At 61.6% G+C, this 22,851-nt stretch overlaps 2 protein-coding genes across 8 annotated transcripts in view; one reads left to right on the top strand and one right to left on the bottom strand.

Annotated features, from left to right (window-relative positions):
- The window catches only part of TNRC6C (trinucleotide repeat containing adaptor 6C), a 95,797-nt gene extending 91,256 nt beyond the window's left edge, over positions 1-4,541 (top strand). For 6 of the 7 annotated variants that reach the window (XM_032870502.1, XM_032870501.1, XM_032870499.1 and 3 more), the window contains one exon: positions 1,500-1,860. In XM_032870502.1, the coding sequence (XP_032726393.1) occupies positions 1,500-1,860 (361 nt within the window). Of the gene's footprint in view, positions 1-1,499 lie in introns of all 7 variants that reach the window. The other variant, XM_032870498.1, reaches the window with a different exon arrangement.
- Positions 4,542-8,516: 3,975 nt separating this feature from the next.
- Positions 8,517-21,473, bottom strand: TMC6 (transmembrane channel like 6). The gene is made up of 21 exons (XM_032870497.1): positions 21,375-21,473; positions 20,344-20,482; positions 20,045-20,184; positions 19,793-19,888; positions 19,310-19,468; positions 18,093-18,198; positions 17,868-17,964; positions 17,401-17,661; positions 16,860-17,047; positions 15,877-16,021; positions 14,877-15,032; positions 14,339-14,490; positions 14,158-14,239; positions 13,840-13,937; positions 13,024-13,119; positions 12,681-12,756; positions 11,925-12,058; positions 11,649-11,825; positions 11,460-11,538; positions 9,193-9,260; positions 8,517-8,623 (listed from the first exon to the last, which is right to left on the bottom strand). Exons 2-21 carry the CDS (start codon positions 20,397-20,399, stop codon positions 8,569-8,571), a joined length of 2,421 nt encoding a protein of 806 aa, XP_032726388.1. The 5' UTR covers positions 20,400-20,482; positions 21,375-21,473; the 3' UTR covers positions 8,517-8,568.
- Positions 21,474-22,851: the final 1,378 nt, after the last annotated feature.

The raw sequence follows: 22,851 nt of genomic DNA, 5'->3' as shown, positions 1-22,851 counted from the left end.
TCTTTTAGTTTTTTGTTTGTTTGTTTGTTTTTAAAGATTTTATTTATTTGACAGAGGGATCACAAGTAGGCAGAGCAGCAGGCAGGGCGGGGGCGGGGAGCAGGCTCCCTGCTGAGCAGAGAGCCCGATGCGGGGCTCGATCCCAGGACCCTGAGATCATGACCTGAGCCGAAGGCAGAAGCTCAACCCACTGAGCCACCCAGGCGCCCCTTGTCTTTTAGTTTTCATTGTATAAAGTTTTCACTTCCTGGTCAAATTTATCCCTAAGGGGGGTTTTTTTGTTGTTTTTTAATGCTGTCATGAATGAGGTTTTTTTTTCTTCAGATATTTCATTGTTAGTACATAGAAATACAGCTGTTTTTCATATGTTTGTTGCATATCCTGCAAACTTTACTGAACTCACTGATCACTTCCGGCTGTGTTTTTGGTTAGGTCTTTAGGGTTTTCTCTGTAGAAGATCACGTCCTCTGCAAATAGTGACCGTTTCAGTTCTTCCTTTCCGATTTGGATGCCTTTTATTTCTTTGTCTTGCCTGATCGCTGTGGCTAAGGACTCCTGGGTGGGGTGTGGAGTAGAGATGGCAAGAGCAGGCATGCTTGCCTTGTTCCTGACCTTAGAGAAAACGCTTTCAACCTCTCGCCGTCGAGTGTGATGTTAGCCGTGTGCACATCGCGTATGGGCGGCCTCGCTGACCCGGCGCCGCGCTCCTCCTGTCCCATTCGTGGAGGCTCTTTAGCATGAAAAGTCGAGTGTTTTGTCAAACACTGTCACAGCATCTACTGAGACAGGAGGACTTGGATCTTTCCTCCATCCGTGTGCTGTGTCACACTTTGTGATCTGTGTGTGTTGAACCATCCTTGCATTTTAGGAATAAATCCCACTTAACTGTGGATGTGTAGTCCTTTTTATGTGTGGTTGAATTCGGTTTGCTTCATACTTTGTTGAGAATGTTTCCACGGTGTTCATCAGGGATGTCGGGCTGTAGTTGTCTTGTGTCCTGATCTAGCTTTGGTAGCAGGATATCATGGGCCTCATAAAAGAGTTCAGGAGTGTTTCCTCCTCTCCCGCGTTTTGAAGAGTTTGAGAAGAATTGGTGTTAATTCTCATGTAAATGTTTGGTAGAATTCACCAGTGAGATCACGTGGTCATGGGCTTTTCCTTGCTGGGAGGTTTGTGGTCACTGATGCAGTCTCCTTACTCGTTACTGGTCTGTTCAGATTTTCTGTGTCTCCATGATTCAGTCTGGGTAGGTCACGGTCATCTGTTTCTAGGGACTTGTCCATTTCCTCTAGGTTGTCCAGAGCGTCGGCGCAGAACCCTCCCTAGAGTTCTCAGGACGCTCTGTACTTCTGTGGTGTCAGGCAGTCCTGTCTCCTCCTCCAGTCGTGATGGTGTTTATTGGAGTCTTCTGGCTTTTTCTTAGTCTAGCCGAAGCCCTGTCAAATTTTTTATCTCCCAAAAAACCGGCTCTTAATTTTGTTGCCGTCCTGCTCTTTTAGGTGTGTTCTGGGAAACACTACCATCTTGGCCGAGTTTGCCGGCGAAGAAGAGGTGAACCGTTTCTTGGCCCAAGGCCAAGCGCTGCCACCCACCTCCAGCTGGCAGTCCAGCACGGGGACCGGCCAGACGCGCCTGGGCGCCTCGGGCAGCTCCCACGGCCTGGTGCGCAGTGACGCTGGCCACTGGAGTGCCCCGTGTCTGGCCGGCAAAGGAAGCAGTGACCTGCTATGGGGCGGGGTCCCCCAGTACTCGAGCAGCCTGTGGGGCCCGCCCAGCAGTGACGACGGCCGGGTCATCGGAAGCCCCACCCCGCTGAACACTCTGCTTCCTGGCGACCTTCTCAGTGGGGAGTCCATCTAGGACCAAGAGGACCCCATGGGCGCCACAATCATCAGCACTAGGAAGAAGAAGCTGACCCTTTCCAGTCCGGGCGGCGCTGAGGACCCCGCGTGACCTGAGCAGCCTGGCAGCCCTTTGAGTACCTCTGTCCAGTACTGAAGACGAGCCCTGGCCGCAGTCCTTGCGAACTGTTCACGAGACAGTGCGGGCTGCGCTCGGTCGGTGTCACATGCTGACGACAGGATGTTCCTCATAGCTTTTTATTTTGTGTTGTCTTACGTTTGTATGGTGTGTTGTCGTTTTGATTTTTTAAGTATAAAAGCTGCTTAGAATAGTTCTATCATGAAGGGCACTTTTCAGATTGTGGGCTGGAAAGGGTTATTTTATCAAGGGGGGGCGGGAGGGAGGGAGACGAGAAAGCCTATTTAAAACGAGCCTGTGACGATTATGCACATTACCAGAGGCGGACCCCGTAATCAGGGGGAGCTGGTGTCCATCACTGGGCGCAGAGCACGGGCTCCACGCAGCGGGCCTGGTGGCCCAGACCGGCGAGCTGCGCGGAGGCGGCGGCCTGCGGCCTGCTCTCTGCTCCCACGGGTCCGCCTATGCACATTACCCTTGTTTCATTACTTTTTCATGCCATTTTTTTTATCCCAAAAAATATTTTTTAAAAGTTAAAAAAAAAAAAAAAAAGACATATCAAACATGCAAATACTTGAATCCAGCAGGCCAATAAGGAAATGTGAACACTTGCCGCGTCGAATTCTACACTTCCAGGCTGACGTCAGTGCGCAGAAACAGGCTCTAGGAAACATTTCTGAGTTCACAGCCTATGTGCGTGTGCGTGTGCGTGTGTGTGGAAATAGAAGCGTGTGTGCGTGTGTTGTGTGCGCGTGTGGGCGCACTTTCTGTGTTTGTGTGTTCTGTGTGTGAGGGATTTAACTGTGGGTTTTCCCTTTGATTCAGTATATGCTTTTTTTTTTGGCGCATTGGTCAAACGTTTGTTACTATTACTAGCTTCTAACTTTGCACTGAGTGTCCCTGCCCTTCCTTTTGCTAATCCTATACATGAAAGAGAATTCATAGGACAGGGCCGGTGACAATTCACGTGTAAATGTTTACTCAAGGACTCTGTTATTGCGTTTAAAAATTACAGTGTATATCTCTGGAGAAATAATCTGTATACCTACCTTTAGCAGCTTTTTATTGTGGACTAATGCAAGAGAATTACCAGAGTATTGCACCGTGTTTCCATGTGGACTAGAAAGTGAGAGAGAAGACAGCTGTTGCAGAACTGTGGCCATAGATCCTCGTGGAGACCGGACGGCTCCGCGGGAGGAACGGAGACAAGCACTTGGACGTGGGTGGTGACCGCTTTCGGAGGAGCCCGTGCTCAGGGCTCCCACCTGTTTACAGACCTTTTTTTCTCCTTCAGACTTTAAAATAAAAAAATTTTAAAAAGGAATTTAAAAAAAAAAAAAAGAAAAAAAAAGAAAAAAAAAGAGACTTCCGTGGTAAAGAAACCTATTTTCAGAATGCAGATACGCTACTTCAGAGCTCTGGGATTGAACAGTGTCGTCGCTTCCCTCCGGCCATCGTTGTGGACTGTCGATTGTCCCCCTTCGTCGAGGTGACGAGACGTTGTGGTCACTGTCTTGCACATGCGGACGCGCTCTCAGGAAAGCCAGGGTTCCCGAGGGGCAGCTCCACACCATTTCATGTATTTTGTAACCCAACTCCTAGCACTGAAGATGTTATTAAAAAACAAACAAACAAAAAAAAAAAAAAAATAAAAAAAAAGAAAAAAGGAAAAAAAAAACACAAAGAAGAAAAATACCTAATCTCTAATGTGTAGCAGTTACATATTTACCAAATAACGGACTCAAAAGAAATAGATGTTTGAAGAGTGCTTTATATATTAAAAATTGCTTTATGTTTTAAAAATGATCAATGTTTTGATTGTTTTGCAAGAAAGACAGACAATGGAGTAACATACCCTCAAGTATGTTTAAAAATATATGAACATTGTGCTCCCTGCCTGCTTGATCAGGAAACTTGTGCATTACATTTTTTTTAATTAGCTTTTTAATGGTTTTATCAAAACAAAACAAAAAAAAGAACAAAAAACAAAAAAAAAACAAAAAACCCACAAAAAACAAAAAAAGAAGGTCCTGCAAAATTGCAGATCAACAAAAGCTGGTTTTATAGAGGATCATGAACTATGCACAAACTGGGTTCAAGACTTGTTTTCTCAAGCTGAGTCGTGTTAGCGAAACCAACCTTCCTCAGAGTACTAGCATCTCATTGCCATTACATGCGTTCTATATATTCGATGTACATACCCTCACGTGTGTATATCAAATATATGTGCGTGCGTGTGTGCGTGCGTGCGTGCGGGCACCCGACGGCTCTCCTGCTGCCGCTTCGCATTGAGCTGTAGAAAAACTGAGAATTTTAAATTGGGGATGGAAGTAAAGACTCTGTTTGTTTGTTTTTGGGTTTTGTTGATTTTTTTTTTTTGACCTTTTTCTTTTGAATTAAAAGATGTCTGTAACTCTGAGATTAAAAAACAAGTTTGTGGCTTTTAATGTTTTTTCCTCATAGAATGTGATCGTTGAAGAACATGCACCGAAAGTTGCTTTCCGAAGTACAACGCTTTGTTGAATCTTAATAAATTGCAATTTTTTTCTTGGTTGTTCAAATAAATGTGTTTTTTTGTTTTTCACAGACAGACAGCATCGATTTGCGCTTTGTACGTGCTGGGGAGAGCGCTGTTGTGCCGTCCGTAACTAATTCCCTGCCTCTGTTCATGATATCCTTAGAGAGTTTCCCTTAGGTAATTAGATGAGCTCTGAATTTCTGTTATTTGGCTTGTCATTTTACCGTGTGTTTTGCGGCTTTGCAGTTCGCCCTGAAGCCTTACTGCTGATCACCCAGAGGCCGCAGCAGAGAGGCTGAGCTCGCTGCCGCCGCATCGGAGATGTAGCCGGGGCCCGTGGGCCAACCCGGTTTGGGTCTCGGAAATATTTGGACCAAAGAGAGTAATGAAGGTCTTTTGTGTTTCCTGGACATTTTATTCATATATCCTTGTAAAGTAGCCTCAACCTGTGAAAGGGGACGTTCGCAAAGCATTTTGCACAGGCAGAGCGGACGGACCTCAGGGCGCCGCAGGAGGCCGTGGCTCTGTCCCTGTGGCATCTCCGGGGGCAGCTGGAGAGCCGGCCCACTCCAGACACCAGGACCTTAAGTCACTTGGGCAAGCATCGGTGCTTCTGATCACCGGGGTTGTAAAGACGGTCTCTGGGAGGCAAGCCAACGTGTCCTCCGACCCCTGCTCAGAGACCAGCGGAATGGGTGCCTGGGACGAGGGGTGAGCTCTCGGCTCTGCCCGACCTCTTCGGAAAGTCCCGAAGGACAGCACTGAAGGGGCGCCGGTCGGGAGAAGTGAAAGGAGGGACGGGAGTCAGCGGGCAGAGCACAGCGAGCATTCTGCCGAGCAGGGCCCGGCGCGTCCAGAGTTACTGGGAGAGGCCCTGCTCTCCCAGGTCACGGCCTCGGAACATCCAACGGCTGCGCCAAGCTTCCTGCAGGAGGAGGCACGGCCCCGGGCCCAGGAGGCCGGATTGGATTTTGTCAGCCTGGGGGAAGCAGGGGATGGGTGGCTGACAAGGTAAACTGAGATCTGGAGTGACTGCTCGTGAGACCGGGCTGGGGAGCAGAGGTCCCGGTACCCCTGGTAGCAAAGAAGGCTCCGTGTCTAGAATCAAGAAAACAGGTGCGGAGCCACACTTCTTATGAAATTGTTCTGATGACATCGTGGGGGAGCGGCAGACACCAAAAGGGTGCGGTGGGTCGTAGCAAGACTTCAGAGAGAGCGGGGTCTGAACAGCAAGGAGGCCAAACACCGGTTCTAGTGACAAAGACGAGAGCTGAGCACTTGCTTGCTGACAGGAACGAAAACAGAGACGGGCATTTCAAGAAGATTCTTCCCAGGGACAGCACATCCAGGATGGACCAGGGAAAACCTACACCCAAGTCCCAGTGGAGTCGTCCTTAATCTGCCAGCCCCATGCGCCGCACCTCAGTATGAGACTGTGCCTCGGCTGTGAAAGACAGAAGCACGTTTCCAGAAGCCCCTAAGTGGGCTTAGTAGACCCCGATCAGATGCTGCCTATAGCACGGAGCGGTGGTCCTCAACCCAGCTGTGTGTTAGAATGATCTGACTTTTTCTTTTTTAAGATTTTACTTATTTGACAGAGACAGCGAAAGCAGGAACACAAGCCGGGGGAGTGGGAAAGGGAAAGCGGGCCTCCCTCTGAGCAGGGAGCAGGAAGCGGGGCTCGATCCCAGGACCTTGATACCATGACCCGAGCCAAAGGCAGCCCCCCAAGGACTGAGCCACCCAGGCATCCCTGGACATTTTTTTAAATCCCAGTGCCAGGACTCCTTCCAAACCAGTGCAAGCTGCAACCTTGGGGGTGCGCCCCTGGCTGGGTCCAGTGAGCAGCCAAGGCCAAGAAGCAGCGGTGTGGACGGATCTCGTCATCGGCCCGAAACAGCTATGGGCCTCGCGTCCACTGGAATAGCAATTCCTAAAAGTTCAGTTGGCAATTACAGCTCATTTTTTTTTTTTTCAGATTTATTTCAGAGTGTGTGCAACGTGGAGGTGAAGAGGGAGGGAGAGGAGCAGCACTTGCCAAGTGTGGAGCCCAACGAGGGGCTCGATCTCATGACCCTGAGATGTAACCTGAGCGGAAACGGAGTTGGACACTCAACCGACTGAGCCATCTAGGTGCCCGCTTTTTATTTTAAAGCAAAACTGGGCCAAGGATGGTGCTAACTAAGCTCTCTAGAGGACCTGTGTCTTGTGCTCCAGTAGCCGCAGGAGTTGACGAGCTGGGCTGGGCAAGGTCACAGCTGGGCAAGGTCACAGAACACGCCCAAGACCCACGGCTAACGGGTCAGATGCAGGCCCGCTCCCCCAGGGGCTCCACTGCGGAGGGAACCCGGCGAGACGCACTAACCAGAGGACCCCAGCCACACGGGTATCAGAACAGCAGGACGGGGGGACAGACGACACAAGGAGAGCTGGCTCACGCGGTGGCAGGGTGGGCCAGGCAGCCTCAGGCAGAACTCCTTCGGAAAACCTAGGTTTTGCTCTTAAGGCCTTGCAACTGCTTGGATGCGGCCCCCCCCGTCACTGGGGATAATCTTCAAGTCAACAGTTGTCCGTGTTCAGCACACAGCCCGAGTCCCTCGACAGCAGCACGTGCGACTGCCCGAGTGAGGGACAGATGCTTAGAGCGCTAGTCCTGTAGGAACCTGGGCAAGCCTGCCACCTGTCACAGGCAGGCGACGCGGATGGCAGGGCCAGCTCAACCCAGAAGTGGCCAGGAGGCACCAGGAAGGGTGGCATCGCCCAGAGAGCCCTCGGCCAGCCCCGCGCCTTCTGAGACCGCCACCCAGCTGCACCCCCGCGGTGCTCATGCCCGAGGCACAGGGAGGACCGGCTGCCGGGACTAGCGTGAGCTCTTTGCAAAGATCTCAAAGCTCCAGGTCCGGCGTGGCCAGGACCAGCCCAGGAAGCCTGAGCTGTCAGGGGCACCAAGGGTGCCATCGCCCACCTACAGAAGTCTAGGTGATGCCCAGTGAGCCTCTAGGCCACATCAGCAGATGGCACCTATCCCCGCCCATCTCCCAAACAGGAACACCCCCATGAAACCATCTCAGAAAGAGGCGGTTTGGGGGAGTGTGGGCCCAGCTGGGGACACTGCCGGTGCTGGGGGCATCTCCACTGTGGGTTTGACCTTGGCCCTCCCCACTGCCTCACCCAGGCCTGACCTTTCCTCTTCTGGACGCCCCACCATGGGATGAGTCACTGTGCTCTCGTCCTGCTTCCCTACCTGAGGCCACTGCCCCAGCTTCTGCAGATGCGGGACGCTGGGGCTGTGACGGCTGAGCCCTCCTTCCCGTACTCAGGTTCAGGGCATCCCACAGGACCCTCAAACAGCCTGGCAGGATCTGGGGTCATCACACCACCAGTCACAGGCAGCCAGACCCCCTCCTGCCCCAGGCCTGGGTGCTGGCCGCCCCTCTGCCTGGCAGGCCCCTCTTCCCATGGCTCATTGGACCCGGAGAGCTCATCCCCACCAGCCTCTCCTTAAATGTGTCCTGCATGTGCCTTGGCCTGATGACCACCGAGTGTCAGCACTGACGGCTTCATCGCCCTGGATGCCGCCCTCCTGGCTCGCTGGCACAGGCCAGTCAGGGGCAACCTTCAAGCCATGCCGCGGTCCACCCTGCCATCTGGGGCTTAGCCAGCAGAGGGCACCCTGCGCTCCGCACCAGGCGGCCCCCAACCCACACGGCGGAGGGCACTGGAGGGCAGAGTGCCGAGAAGCATTCAGTCGGAAAGAGGAACTGGGGGGGGGGTTCCCACGCCCTCCACCCAAGGCTGTGCACCGGGTGAGGGCACAAGGCACAGCAGGCCCTCCTAGGAGCACAGAATCCCAGGGGCAGCTCATCTTGCAAAACACGTTTTATCAGAATAAATAGTCCCCGCAGGACACCATCCACGGGGGCCCCCCCACCACTTGCCCACCCTCCAGTGCCAGCCTCGATGCGCTGCAGAGTCCCGGGTCGGCGTCCGCACCTACAGGGCCAGGGGAACGGAGGGCGGCACAGGCCGCACCTGTGAGCAGACGCAGAGCCTCCAGGCCTGTCGCCGTCCTACCAGGCGTCCGGATCGTCCACCAGCCTCTCGGCCTCCTGGCTTCTTCCAACCCTGCCAGAAGGGGGAGTCAGCGAGGAGCCCCAGGGACCTGGGGGTATGTGGGAGGCTGAGGAGTCCCTCCGGGCGGGCCGAAGCCAGACACCCAGCAGCCCCCCTCGGGAGCTGCCTTCAGGCGTCCCGAGCGTAAAGATGCGTCTGGACAGCCTCAAAGGGCCGGACAGACCTCCCCTGTGTCTGTAGGTGAGGCGGGGAAGCGGGGGTCAGACGGCTCAGTCTGTGGGTCCCTGCTGCCCAGGGATGAGCCCCAGCGCCTCAGATGGCCCCCCTGGCCCGGCACATGCACCCCCTGGGGACGGAGAGGGCCAGCTCCTGGGCACTCCGACTTAGGAAGTAAAGGGCCCCGGCGCCCAGCTCCGCCTGCCCCACGCACACTTCTTTCTTCTCTAGTTTCCTTTTCTCGCCAGTCTTCACCAGGCCGGAGCAGGAGAGCCGGGAAGGAGGGCGGCCAGGGAGCCCCGTGCCCCTTCCCTCCTCATCCCCAGCTCCGCACGATGCCCAGCCCTGGCCCCCTCCCCCCAACACTCACGCACCAAGTGCCCGACCCCTCCAAGGCCCCTCACCTGCTCCTCTCCTTCCTCTCGTAGACGGAGTGAAGCCTGTTGATCAAGAAGACTTTGTCTTCCCCCTCCTAGAAAGGCCAGAACACAAAGGGTGAGTGGACAGTCGTCCCTCCGTTTGTCCAGAACAGACTATTCCACATGACAAGCACAAAATGTTTAAAGGGGGGAAAGGGCACCAAACGCCAGAAAAACCAAGAGCCAGGCAACGGGCATACATATAGATGGATCTAAGCTTCCTAGTGGCCAAGGCGAAAAAGGACATGTGATAAGGGGCACAAGAAGGCCACAGAGTCAGCCTGACTTCATTTAAAACTGGCATCGCCACTTACTGACTCTGTTGGGCAAATTACCTCCTGTCTGACCTCAGAGTCACCATCTGTAAACAGGAGATAAGGGTGACGGCAGCGTGGGGCTGTCTGAGCTTCTACTGTTCTAATGACCACGAGACTGGTGGTCATTAGAACACCAGTCATTAGAACACAACACAAATCCGTCTTTCAGATCTGGAGGTCAGCAGTCCAAAACGGCTCTCACTAGGCCGAGGATCAAGGTGTCAACCAAACTGGGTCCTTCTGGAGACTCTCGGGAAGCAACCTTCCTTCCTTTTCCAGGTTCTGGAATCTGCCCATAGCCCTTGGCTCTCTGCCCCTTCCATCCGAGTCAGTGGGTACAGAGGGCCATGTCTGCCCTGCCCAGCCCGGGAAGAGCCACTCTGGGGGCCTAGCTCAGCCCAGACCTGCAGCTCCCACACCCTGCCCTGGTCTGCAACAGGGCCCTGCCGGGAAAATGGTCTTCCTGCTCCCAGATTGCTAGCAGGTAGAGCTAGGACCCTCCTCCCGGCGCAGCTGTGCACCCACCGGCCCCACTGCCACCCCAGACCCCACAGGCGCCCTGACGCACCACATGGTAGGGCAGCAGCCAGGTGGCAAAAACCCAGACCTCAGCCAGAATGCCTGGCCTCGAGCCTTGCTCCCTGGGGGTAAAAGGGAAGCAGACGGGGCTCCTGGTGTGTTCCCTGAGCCCCCCGAGAAGTGGGAGCTGTCCTTAAGGGACCTTCCTGCTTGGGATCCGGGCCCTGCACTGATGAGCCAACAGCCAGGGCCCCCTTCTACTGTCCCCAAGCCTTGTCCTGCCCTGGCTGAGCCCCCAGCACGCGCCGGAGGAGGTGCAGCCCCGACCCCAGGTGAACGCCGGGCCACAGGCACTGCTGGCCCCACAGTAGCCCAGCATCCAGCAGGCAGTGAAAATCTCCTGAAGGAGGGGCGCCTGGGTGGCTCAGTGGGTTAAGCCTCTGCCTTCGGCTCAGGTCATAATCTCAGGGTCCTGGGATCGAGCCCCGCATCGGGCTCTCTGCTCAGCAGGGAGCCCGCTTCCTCCTCTCTCTCTGCCTGCCTCCCTGCCTACTTGTGATCTCTCTCTCTGTGTCAAATAAATAAATAAAATCTTAAAAAAAAAAAAAAAAGTCTCCCGAAGGGAAACGGCCGTGAGTAGACTGATGGCAAGGCCCGGGGTGAGGTCAGAACACCCCCCACGTCTCCGTGGAGACCCAGGGTCACTGGCAGGTCCAGCTGAGCAGACCCCAGCAGGACACAGTCCCCAGGCGGGAAAGGGCTCCCCTCGGGCTGGGCTGGAGCAGCTCAGGGCTGGCAGATTCCCAGGGGCCGACCGTGCGGTGGGGGTCCCAGCACCCTGGGCTCTGAGCCCCACCCTGCCTCTCACACTTTGGTGATAAACTACAACGGGCTTAATAAAACCGATTTAGGGGGCACGTGGGTGGCTCAGCCGGTAAAGCATTTGCTTCCAGCTCAGGCCATGATCCCAGGGTCCCGGGATCGAGTCCCTGCTCAGTGGGGAGCCTGCTTCTCCCACTGCCTCCCGGCTTGTGCTCTCACTCTCACTCTCCATCTCCAGTAAATTTAAAAAAATTTAAAAAGATCTAAATCCGGGCCCACTTTCACCCTTACTCCACTTGTTTGGAAAATGTGGGTCCCCCAAGAAGTCCAAAAGCAATTTCCAATACCTCAAAGACCCCCACAGAGACCCCCGCGGGGCCACGTGCCCTAAAATGCTGTCTTTCCCCACCTGAGCCGCAATCCCACCCGGCTGGAGCCCTGCCCCTTGGGGGTGTCGGGGCGGCCGCTGCCATGCTCCCCATCTCTGCTTAGTACCAGCCACACGCGGGAATGTGTCACGTGGCCCACAGAGCCTCTGGGTGGCCGGGTGGGGGTGGCAGCCCCCAGAGCGCGGCAGGGGCGGGGGACACTCACGTTGCTGATCTGCTCCTTGAGGAGGCAGATGACCTTCCGCTGTCCCTTCACCACCTGGATGTTGAGGTAGATCACGGCCCTGCGGGATCAGAGCCAAGCGGTCCGGGCTGAGGGGGTGGGGGGGAGAGGGACAGGAGTGCGGAGGGACGGGCCGCGGCCCCCACCCGGCAGGTCTCCGCCCGCACTCACAGCAGCAAGGCTGACACCAGGTAGACGGGGAAGGTGTTCTCCACCAGGTACCGGTGCACCCAGGGCAGCCAGGAGACCCGGGGGCCCGCCGCCTCCAGGTGGCGCACCCACACCTTGCCCGCCTCGTACATGGTGTCCAGGGTCCGGAAGGGGCCACAGGTGCTGGAAGGTTTCACCCTGCGGGGAGAGGGCGAAGGCAACCGCCCCGTCACCCCAGGCCGCAGCCCCAGATCCCGGGGAGACGCCACCCCCCGACCGAGGCCGAGCATCACTCACTGCCACACAGCGTAGCAGAGGAAGACGGCGGCTCCCAGGAAGGAGGGGAAGCAGAGCAGCGAGACGAAGACGGTGCTCATGTGGGAGGCCAGCCAGGGTCTGCGGGGCGCCTGGCAGTTGGCCATCAGGCTGGTCTGGGGACAAAGATTCGCCACTGCCGGCTGGGGCCTGGGGTGGGGGTGGGGGGCCTCAACAGGGGGAGGGGGAAGGGGGCGGTGCTTCTGGGAGGGGCCCTCCCGCCCCAGGGGGCAGACAGTCCCGGGATGCGGGCCTGCAGGATGCCAGGCTGGTTTACGGAGGGGAGACTGAGGCACACGAGGGCTGGTCTGTCCACCGTCCCTCATATACGGAAGACCTGATAGGGACGGCCACGTCCGGTGGCTGGTCTCCCCCGTGGACACGGTCCTGCTGCATGGACCAGGAGACGGGCCAGAGGGAGAAGTTGGTTCTCCACGGAGGACACCCCAGCCCAAGGACAGAGGAGCGGGCTCCCTCCCCTCGGCCCGGCTGCCCGGCCCTGCCCCGGCTGGCCCCCTCGAGCACCCGGCAATGACCACGGACCCCAGCAGGATGCTGCCCAGCCCGGGAAAGGCAGCAATGCTGGGGAGGGCAGTCAGCCATTTCCTGGGGCCAGGGGAGGAGGGGAGGGGTCCAAAGACCCAGGGCTCCGTGTCCCCCAGCCCCGTGGCCCAGCCTGGTGACTGCACAGTCTCCCGAGGCCCCACCGGCCTCCCGGGTCCCAGGGGACACGCTTACCTTCTTGACGTAGAAGATGAGCAGCAGTTTGATGATCTGGACGGCAGGGAGGAGAGGACAGAAGAGGACCCCCAGCCTGGGGAGGCAGGGAGGGGTGCGGGCTGCAGTCCGGAGGCCGGGGTCAGGACCCCCATGCTGCACCCCAGAGTGACAACGGCCGGGCTCAGGGTCACAATGAGACTGCCCCAAGGCCAGGCTGGGCACAGCCCTGCACCCTGAGATGTGAGGGGTCAGGGCCCAGGTCACCGCAGAACCCCCAAGCCAGGGGCTTGCTGCAGGCCTAGCAGGGAAGGGGCTCAGCCGTCCCGGGGGCCAGGCAATGCCGCAAGCCGGAGACACGCACCAGGTCAGGGTCTGCCCGTAAATCAGCTCCAGGACGTTGCCGGCAATGTCGAACTCCGGCTTCTGCCTCCTCTTCAGCTTCTTCTCAGAGATGAGCCTGGGGCAGAGGAGTCCCCGAGGCTCACGTGGGAGGGCCGATCCCAGAGGCCGATCCCCAGCGGGCAGGCCCCGGAGCTGGTGACCCGCCCCTCAGGCGCCTGGCGGATGTCAGGGGACACAGCCGGCTGAGGGCCTCCACCTGAGGGGCTCCGGGCTACGGCTGATTTCCTCTCCGTCTTTTTTCTTTTTTTTAAACCAATCTCTACACCCAACGTGGGGCTTGAACTCAGGACCCTGAGATCAGAGTTGCGTGCGTCACCCACGGAGCCCGGCGCCCCCCCACCCGGTCTTGGTCTTTTTTCTACTCTCGGGTATGAACGCGCACAACAGGCCTCAGTTTTACTGACGGTTCAACACCCCATTTTAAAATTATCCAACTCCTATATTCCCGGGAAAAAACACAAACAGAATTAAATAAAAGTAGCAGCTGCCCCACGCCCGGCAGGGTTCGGAGAACGCCCTCCGCGTCCCTCCCTCCGTCCCTTCTCGGTGCGTGAGGCGGAGACCAGACACCTCGCTGAAAACCCTCCTCCCTCCCCCCGAAAACACGTTCCGTCCGTCTGAGGCTTTGCTCGGCTTGACGACCACGCACGGGACAGGCTTCGCGGGAGCGGACAGACGCGCCGAGCGGGGACCTCCAGGTGCTCCCTGCCTGCCTCGCAGCCCTCCCGGGGGCGTGGGGAGCCCAGGGGCCCCAGCAGCACGTGCAGGGCCTCACCTCCACACCAGCTCCCCGAACAGCGTGTCCAGCAGCACGAAGATGAAGTCCAGCACCGTGAGCCGGTAGAGCTCCTGGCCCACGAAGTTCTCCCAGCACTGGAACAGACGGGCCTCAGCCCCTGGGGACGCCGCAGCCCCGCCCCCCGCCCACCCCGGCAGCCCACCCAGGGGCCCTGCCCCGCGCCCAGACTGGGCCAGACACACCACCTAGCCAGCCGGGGAGGGTCCTCCACCCCCACCCCAAGGCGCAGAGGAGCCCCCGCGTCGGGCCCCCGTGGCCTCCCGCCTCCCCAGGGCTGCCCAGGGCCACCCTCACCTGGTCCTTCAAAGTGCCCACCCTGCGGCCCAGCCAGTGGTAGCAAAGAATGCCCAGGATGGCCATCTTAAAGATGAGGTTCCTACAGAGGACAAGGAGGCGGGGAGCGCTGAGAGAGGGGGACCCGGGGCACAGAGGCCCCGCCCCAGGCCACCTCCCCCCGCCCCACCCAGCCACACACCTGCAGATGGCCAGGTACACCTCCAGGACCGGGGAGTCCTGCCGCTCCAGGGCCGCCAGGCAGCGGAACAGGTAGGGGGCCCCCAGGTTCAGGAGGCAGACCACCACGGGCAGGGCCAGCAGTGCCCCCTCCTGATCAGCGGACACCGAGCTCTGCAGCAGGAGGGGCGGCAGTGGTCACGGCAGGTGCCGCGGTTGGCAGGTGCCGCGGCCAGGAGGGCCCCTCCACCGAGGTGGAAGGAGGGGGCAAAACTACCTCACAGCACCCCCCCCCCGCCAGCAAGATACTCCCCACCCCCAGGCTTCGGGTTCAAACCACACAGGAAGGGGGTGGGGACACAGGTGTCAGAAGAGAACCCGAAACAGCAGGGGGAGGGAGAGACGAGCGCAGGTAGAGAGAGCCACCCCGGGGAAAAGCTGCCAGGGGTGGCAGGCGTGGGCGGGGGGGGGGGGGGGGGGACACGGGGCCCGGCGAATTCAGCAGAGGTCTGACCCTGCAGTCAGGGCCCCAGGGTGGCCCGTTCTCTCCCTGCCCGCACCTTGATCATGAGCTCCGAGAAGGCGTAGACGGCCACAGCGCAGCCCACTGCGGTCCCCAGGCAGAGGAGCCACACCAGCCCCAGCGCGGCCACCTGCCGCAGCCGCCCGCACGCGCTCCGGGGGCCCTGCCGCCGCTGCCGCTCCGCCAGCAGCTCCTGTGGGCGGCCGAGCCCGTCACGGACCCCGCGCACACGCAGACGCACACGGGCCCCTGCGGAGCAGACACCCGGGGAATCCCGCCTCTCCCACCCCCAGTGCTGCCGTCTGTCCGTCCTGGCTGCACGGGGCCCCATCTCCGGGCGTGAAGAGAACACAGGGCAGGGTCTCGAGGCCACACCCTGCCCCCCAGCCCCACCAGGCCCCAGCTATTCCCACCCTGGGCTCCCACTGTGTCCTGAGGCACCCCACCGCAACCTCCACCTGCCCCCATCCTCCCTCCCCCCCAGCCCTGCCGCCTCAGCCTCCCTCCCTGCCTTGGAGGTAGGCAGCAGCCCCCTCCCCACCCCCCGGCTGACCAGGAGCCCAAGGCTCAAAGCCAGGGTCCGTGCTGGTGGGAGCCCCGGGGATCCTGGCTGAGGGCCCCAAGAGCACCCGAAGCCCCTTGCCCTGGAGCCTCGGCCCCGCAGGTTCTCCAACCTGGGGCTAAGGGCGACCTGAGGACTGAGGCCCCAGGATGGAGGACAGGCCAACAGCAAACACCCACCCTAGGCCCGCACGTACACCGACCCGTGCTGCGAGCACAGTCCTGCTCACAGCCTCCCGCATGCTCGAGGGCCCTGGACACTGACCCCAGCCAGCGGGCGAGAGGCAGCCCCAGATGAGACAGTCGTACGGGGGAAAACTCCAGGACGATTCCCAGGGCTACCTGGTGTCCCTGGAACTGGGGCGACAGGCCAAGACCCCACCCTCATGCCCCGCCCACAGCTCTGGCCTCGTGGGCCAAGTCTGCGGGAGCCGAGCAGGTGGGGACAGCAGCCTCAGGTCCCCCGAGCGGCTCACCTTCAGATGGGTTCGGATGTTGTCGCGCTGGAGGCGGGAGGCCCGTCTCTGAGTCACCTTGTGGTCCCAGGAGCAGAAAACGGTGACAGCATGAACCCCTGAGGCGCTGCCCACCCGGTAGCTCTCCCCGAAAGAGCGGGACATGCTGGGAGGGACAGAGCCAGGACAGAGGTGACGAGGGGCACGGAGGCCACAGAGAGGGCAGTCAGGATGCTCCCCGCAGCCAGAACCCACCACGCACTCTGAGGAGCCCTCCGGGCGCGAGACGGGCCCTCTGCTGGCCGCCCACCCCTCCTCCAGCCCTGAGCTCTGGGCCTCCTGCTGCGGGCTGCCGGTCACCCTCCATCAACCGGTCTAACTCGCTGCTCGCCAGCCACACATGGCTGCACTGGGACCCGCCGGCGGAGCTGGCCGCCTCCTACACAGACATTGCGGCAGAATATGCCCACTTACCCCAGGCCTTTTGCACGGCCTATCCCAACAGTCAAAACACCTTCCTTACTTCTCCCCCGCCCAACCGTATTCAACCCCCCTGTCTGACACGATCACCTCCTCCCAAGCCAGCCTGCCTCCTCCCGACGGCCCAGAACAGCCCCGCAAACACCCCTCGGGCACTGCGTCTTCCCAGCCTCCTCACTGGTCTGTCTTCTCCCCTAGACACCAAGTTCCTCGAGGACGGGCCCCACACTCATTCACCCTCCTGCCCTGAGCTAAGCACAGCCAAGGTCCGGAGATGGGAAGGGGATGAGCGGGTAGAAAGAAGGAAGGGTAGACGGAAGGATGGACAGAATTAATGAAGGAGGGATGGATGGATGGAAGGCAGGCAGGATGGACGGACAGATGGATGGATGGATGGAGGGACACAGGGATGAAAGGGCAGACGGACAGATGGACGGGAGAGGGTGTGGGCAGAAGGAGGGATCCATAATGAATGAATGAGCAGTCGTCCTCAGAGCCCAGGTCACATGGGGGACAGCTGTTACCTGTACACCAGCGTGATGCAGGTGATGAAGAAGGCCACCCCCACCGTGAAGAGGTAGGCCAAGGGCATGTTGTAGGGCAGGCTGTCGGCCTCGCGGCCACACTGACCCTCCGGCGGGAGCGCGCACGGCCGGTTCAGCGTGCTGTTACTGTAGTAGCCGTAGTACAGGACAGTGTGGTTCAAGCTGCCCTGCGGGGAGGAGGCCCCGGGGAGTCACGGACCCTCCCCCTGCCCACCCCTGACCCAGCTTCAGGCTTCACAAGGCAGAGGAAAGGCGCCCACAGGGGCAGGGCAAGGAGAGGGCAGGGCAGGGGCAGGGAGGAGAGCACAGGGGTCGACAAAGGGCCACAGCCATCCTGGGGCTCCCGGGCCCCGGGTAAGTCAGGGCAGGACGGAGGTCAAGGAGTGGCGGGCCACACCCCCCACCCCGCCCGGGAGTCCCGGCACTGGCAGGGGTGGGGGCTCCCCGGAGGAAGCTGTGCCAAGAGGGGTTCGAAGGGGGGGCCCCGCCCCAGACGCCCCCCACCCGAGCGAGCCCTCACCCCGCCCGTGAGCAGCTCCAGGCCCGTGAAGCTGGGGGCAGAGCCCGGAGAGGCGGGCGGCGGGAAGGCGGCCTGCACGCCCACCAGGAAGGCGAGCAGCGGCAGCAGCAGGAGCGCGTTGAAGGCCAGCAGGGTCTTGAGGAAGAGGAAGTAGGAGAGCACGCTGGAGCCGAACCGGCCTCCGATCCGCTTCAGGGCGTAGCGCCAGGGCATCAGGGCCAGCAGGCCCGAGAGCAGCCCGAGCCCCAGGCTGTGCAGGGCCTGCAGGCACAGAGGCGGGAAGGGAAGAGGGGCCGCCCTGAGCCCCGGGGCGAGGGGAGGCCAGGCTCAGAGGTGCAGGGGCCGTGCCGTGGAGGGGAGGGCGGGTCTGAAGGCTGGGATACCCCACACACGGGACGGCCACAGAATGGGGGCCCCATCACCCCTGCCCGGCCGCCCAGGGCCCGCGGCGGACAGCAGACTCCTACCAGGACGCAGGCATCTCGGAGCCGGCCACAGCAGGGGAGGAGCCCGCGCCGGCCTGGCCGGCCCCTCCGCTTCCCCCTCGGGGTCCGGCTCTCCTCTCTGGGGGCACAGGTGGCATCAAGGCGGGGCCAGGGATGGACCTGACGCTCCCCAGGGGGTACCCGCCGCCCCGCCCCCCCCACCATGGCAGTGGGTCTGGAGACGGCCCGAGGCCGACGGGCACTGACCGCAGGCAGCGTTTCTCAGCCAGGCCCAGGGGCATCGCCCGGAGCATGTGGTCCCGCTGGGCCACCGTCAGGCCCTGCAGCTCCTTCACCAGCAGGAGCCGCTTCTCTGCAGGAGGATGGGGCTGTCAGGGCCCACTGCATCCCTCCTTCCCTCCCTCCCGGGCCCGTGCCCCTGGATAAGACTGTCTGCCCCTGCCGGCCCGCCCCAACGCAGACCTCCGCCTGTCCCCCCAGCCCCAGACAACTGCTCTAGGCCCGCACCATTCAAGCCAGACCCTGCGGTGCCTGCCTGTCTTCCTCGCTAGCTGTCTTCACTACCCACTCCCAGCCTATGAGCCCAGTGCCCCTCCTCCTGGACCCTAACTCTCCTCCTGGGTCCCCACAAGCCTCCTGCTCTGACCACCCCCACCTGAGCCTCACCCCCACCCTCCTGCTCAGCAGTGATGAGGTCCCAACCCCATCCCCTAGCACTTCCCCCCTCACCAGCTCCTGCGAGGTGATGGGGGTCGGGGTCCGTAGACCCACCGCCCCCCCTCTCTCCCACCTTCGCTACCACCCTGGGAGGGGACACCACCTCACCCCAAAGTGACAGACAAGCGGACACCTGGCCAGGACTGCAAAGCACAAGTTGCCCAGAGCCCGCTCCTCCCCGCCCAGTCCATTACCTGCCATAGGGCCTTGAGTAAACTGGGGAGGACACAGACAGGCCCCCAGCACAGTGCCTGAGCTCCGGGCCCCTGAACGCCACAGGCTACCTGGTTGAGGCCTGACCTGTGACATTGGTCCTGTTATGACCACGGTCCCTTGCCCTCTAGCACCGCCACACCCGCCTCCCACCTCAGGGCCTTTGCACATGCCCCTCTGCTCTAGCATCACTTCCTCCAGGAAGCCTCCCTGGATCCCTATCCTGCCACATGCCTTTCCTCAGTCCCCTCATCTGAGCTTGGATCTGCTCTTCCCTTTCACTGGCTCCCGTCTGTTCTACTGGGCACAAACAGGGCACCAGAGAGCGGGACCTGGTCTGCTCACCACCATCCCAGCCCGAAGCCGAGAGCAGCGTGTGCAAACAAGTGCTCAGCATGGGCATGCGGGGTCTGGACACTTAAGGGTGCCGCGTGACATGGGTCAAACCCTTCACAGTCCAGGCCCCCCCCACTGCTCGGCTTCTCTGCCCATTGCCCCCACCCTCCACCCCCCTGCCTGGCCCACTCTCTCACCCTCCTCCTCGAGGACCGCAGGGTCGAGCTCCAGGTCGTAGAGGCGAAGGCTGGGCCGGGCCGAGCGCCCCACACCCCTGAGCTCAGGCCGGCTGACCCGGCGTCGAAGCTGGACCGTGCGGTTGTAGTACTGGGAGATGATAGCACCGCGGCTGCGGCCTGCGGGCAGGTGGGGGGGGGGGGTCGGCGAGGGGCAGCCCCGGCCTCGCCCCTCCGCCCCCACCCCTGCTAGGGCCCACGAAGTCTGTTTACTAGAGACCTCGGGCACCACTGTGTTCCCAAGAGCCTATTTTTATCCCTGGGACTCTGGAGTCGTTTCTGGAACCCAGCGAGGCCGCACGGGGCTGTGCTGGGGCTGCGCTGGGGCTGCGCTGGGCCTCCGGGCAGTGGACGGCAGGGTGCAGGGCGAAGGGCCCAGCTCCACGAAACACAGATCCCGCTGAAAGTCCGACCGCCCGGGCCAGGGGAGAGAGGCCCACTCACCAATAGTGCGACTGGGCATGCTGGCCAAGATGCGGAGCGTGGCTGTGCTGTGCGCGCCGGCATCCTCCGGCCCCGGTGGGACAGGGCGGCCACTGCCTGCAAACCACAAAGACTGATCCGGAGGTCCTGGAGACGCAGCGGCCGGCGGTCTCCCCAGCCAATCCCCAGCCCAGGCCCGCAGCTGGGAGAGGCTGGGAAGGCTCAGAGCCCCACCCGCAGCGCCTGCGCACCGGCCAGGCGGGGTGGGCTCACCTGTGGTCTGGGGGGCTCCGGCCCCCAGCTGCCGCTCCTGCAGCTCCAGCCCCTCCTCAGCCACCCACCGGCTCTGCTCCTGAATGAGCTGGTGGAAGGAGTCGTGCACGTCGCTCTCATCGTAGGGGCTGGGCTCCTGGCTGCCGAGATGGGAGGTGGGCCGGGCGTCAGGACTCGGCTGACCCAGCCCTACCCCAGCAGCCACCTCCTCCACAGGCCCTGCTCCTGGTGGCCTCTCCCAGGGTGCAGGGGGCACCTCTGCCCTCCAGCCCGCCACCCCCCAGCCCCAGCGCACTTACCCGTGGTCCTCTGGGGTCTCGGGAACACTGAGGACAAAGTTCAGTGGCTGGGCCATGTCTAGGACCCACGGCCAGCCTGTCTGCCACCCTAGGGCAGCTCAGAGCCTGGGCACAGCCTCCAAGGCCTCCCGCTGCCCATCTGAGGAGACAGGGAGTGGTGCACCGAGGTTGGCTTCCAGTGCTTGGTGCCAAACCACCCACTCCCTGGGGACCGTGGGGGATGCCCACAGCCTAGGCCTCCGGAGCTGCTGCCTGACCCCCCCCCCCCACAGCCAAACACGTGATCAGGTTAGTGACCCCCAATAAACCACATGCCAGATGGACCGAGGGGGAGTCCCTTCCACTGCCTGAGGGACAGCGGAAGGAAGGGGGGGTTCTGAGCAGTCCCCATCGGCTTCCTCTATGGCGCCAGTCCCTGGGAAGGGGGAAGGGGGTGGGTGCCTGTGGACACAGCCCTCCTTTCCTCAGGCTCCGCCCCAGGTGTCCACCGCCCTCTTGGGGAAAAAGGTCAGGGCAGCTCCCAGGCCTTCCCAGGCCCGCCCTGAAACCCCAGAGCACTTCCTCTCACAGGAAGCCCCTCCCACGGCCAGCCCTCCCCACCTCCCACCAGCTCCAGGGGCCTCCTCCAGCCGGACTCCCACCCATCGCTACCCACCCTCACCCCCCAAAACAGGGACCACTGCCCTCCACACTGGGCTGGGCCGGGCCACTGCAACATCACCAGTTCTCAGGAGACCAACTCCCCTACATTCCATCACCCTGGGGCCAGCGGGGCAGCTGGCTGCGGGGGAAGGGAGGCCGGGCATTAAACAGGCCGCCTTTGTCCAGCCTTTGTCCTGGCAGAGGGCTCTGTCATCGCCCGGGACAACTGGAACCAGGGTGTCCTTGTCTGGGCGCTTCACCCTGTGGGAGCAAGCAGCCCGGGGCCCAGCCCTGCGTCTGCCCAGCCCTAGGCCCTCCTCCCCCGCCTCCCCTTCCTCCGCCGCAAACGCAGCTCTCAGAAAAGTTGGGCTCGGCTCAAGGGGGCTCACCTGGGCTCACCCAGGCACTGCCTAGGACTTCTGCCCCGCTGACACCCAGCGGCTGGGCACCGTACCCCAGGCCCCCAGGCAGGGCAGGTCGGGCCGCGTTTCCGGGGCACAGCATTCCTGAGCCCTGAGCCAGGTGGGGAGGGGCAGGGTGGGGCGCGTCTCCGGGAACCCCGACCCGGCCGGCAGCGGGTCCTCAGGGAGCAGCAGCTGCGGGGGAGAGCCGCAGCCCAGCCGCGGGACGCAGGGGCGGCCCCAAGTCCGGGCGCCCCTCGACCCCTCTCCCCGCCAGCCTCCCGCTCCCCCGCCCTCGGCAGCGCGACCCGGCCCGGCCCGGGGGCATCGCCGCTGCCCTCCCGGCTGGGGCGGCCGGCTGGGGCGGGCTCGGGGGCTGCCTGGGCGGCGCGCCCGTCCCGAGAGCGGGAGGCGTCAGGCCACCCGCGCGGGAACTCTCCGCCCGGGGGCCCCAAGGAGTGGGGAGCGGGTGCCGCGGCCGCCGCAGGGGAAGTGGCTGGGCCGGGAGGACCCGGGCGCCGCCCCCAAGCCCGCGGCCCCGCGGCCTCCCCCGGACCAGCACCCCGATCCCCGCCGCTCACCCGGGGGGCGCGGGGGAGGACGGGCCCTGCGCGCTCGCGAGCCGCTCACCTGTCCCCGGAACCGAGGTCCGGCTGCACCACCTGGGGGCGGGGCCGCGGGGTCAGGGCGGAGGGAGTGACCGGGAAGGGGGTCCCGGGGGCGACCTGGGACCCTCGCGGGACCGGCGGGGCCGAGGGAGCTGCGCCGCCCAGCCCCGGCCCACGTGGTGGCTGGCTTTCGGCGTCACGTGACCCGGCGCGCCCCCCCCCCCCCGCCCTCGCGCGACCTTGCCCTCCCCCCCCGCCCCCTCCCGGCCGACTGCCGACCCCGGCTCCGCCTCACACCGAGGTCTGAGCAGGGTGCGGGCGGCCGAGCGTCCGGGTCTGAGTCCACAGTGTCAGCGGGACTCAGTTTCCCCAGGTTTCAAGTGGGGACAACACTTCTCCAGCCGCCCTTTTCCCAGGGCAGTGATCAAAGGAGCCCGCGGCTGCGGAGCCCCGGCGATCGGCGCCTTGCGACACCGGATTGGGTAACCCCTTCCTCCACACCACCCCCTGCTGACCAACGACTGTCCCCAGCCGGCTGCAGCACCCGGCCTTTCACCCCTCTCTGGTCGGGGCGTGGTTTCTGCCGCTACTCGGGACCAGAGTTGGGGCGCACTTCCTGGGTGCTAGGTGGGGAGAAGGGGGCAAGCCCCAGGGAAGCCTGACACTGTGACTGTCCCCTCTGCTGTCTTCTTCGTGATTCCCATAAGCCGGGGGCTGGATACCCACTCCCTGCTTCACAGATGAGCCAACAGGCGGCGACCACGTTCATCAGCCCCCAGGGGTGTCCTCTGCCAGGGAGCTCCACCTCCACCTGCACTGAGAACCCTGACTTTGAGAAAGCCGGGCAGGTCAGAGGG

Source organism: Lontra canadensis, unplaced genomic scaffold (assembly GCF_010015895.1).
Source record: "Lontra canadensis isolate GAN:19392208 unplaced genomic scaffold, GSC_riverotter_1.0 scaffold41, whole genome shotgun sequence".
Classification (NCBI taxonomy): domain Eukaryota; kingdom Metazoa; phylum Chordata; class Mammalia; order Carnivora; family Mustelidae; genus Lontra; species Lontra canadensis.
The sequence above is the reverse complement of the archived record's forward strand: the minus strand, read 5'-3'. Positions and strand labels throughout refer to the sequence as shown.

Excerpts from the sequence above, each read along its gene's own strand:
- TMC6 (XM_032870497.1), bottom strand. The coding sequence starts at position 20,399 with ATGGCCCAGCCACTGAACTTTGTCCTCAGTGTTCCCGAGACCCCAGAG. Across the intron at positions 16,022-16,859 it reads TGCATCACGCTGGTGTACAG|CATGTCCCGCTCTTTCGGGG; the intron begins GTAACAGCTGTC and ends TGTCCCTCCCAG. Across the intron at positions 9,261-11,459 it reads TCAAGGAGCAGATCAGCAAC|GAGGGGGAAGACAAAGTCTT; the intron begins GTGAGTGTCCCC and ends TGGCCTTTCTAG.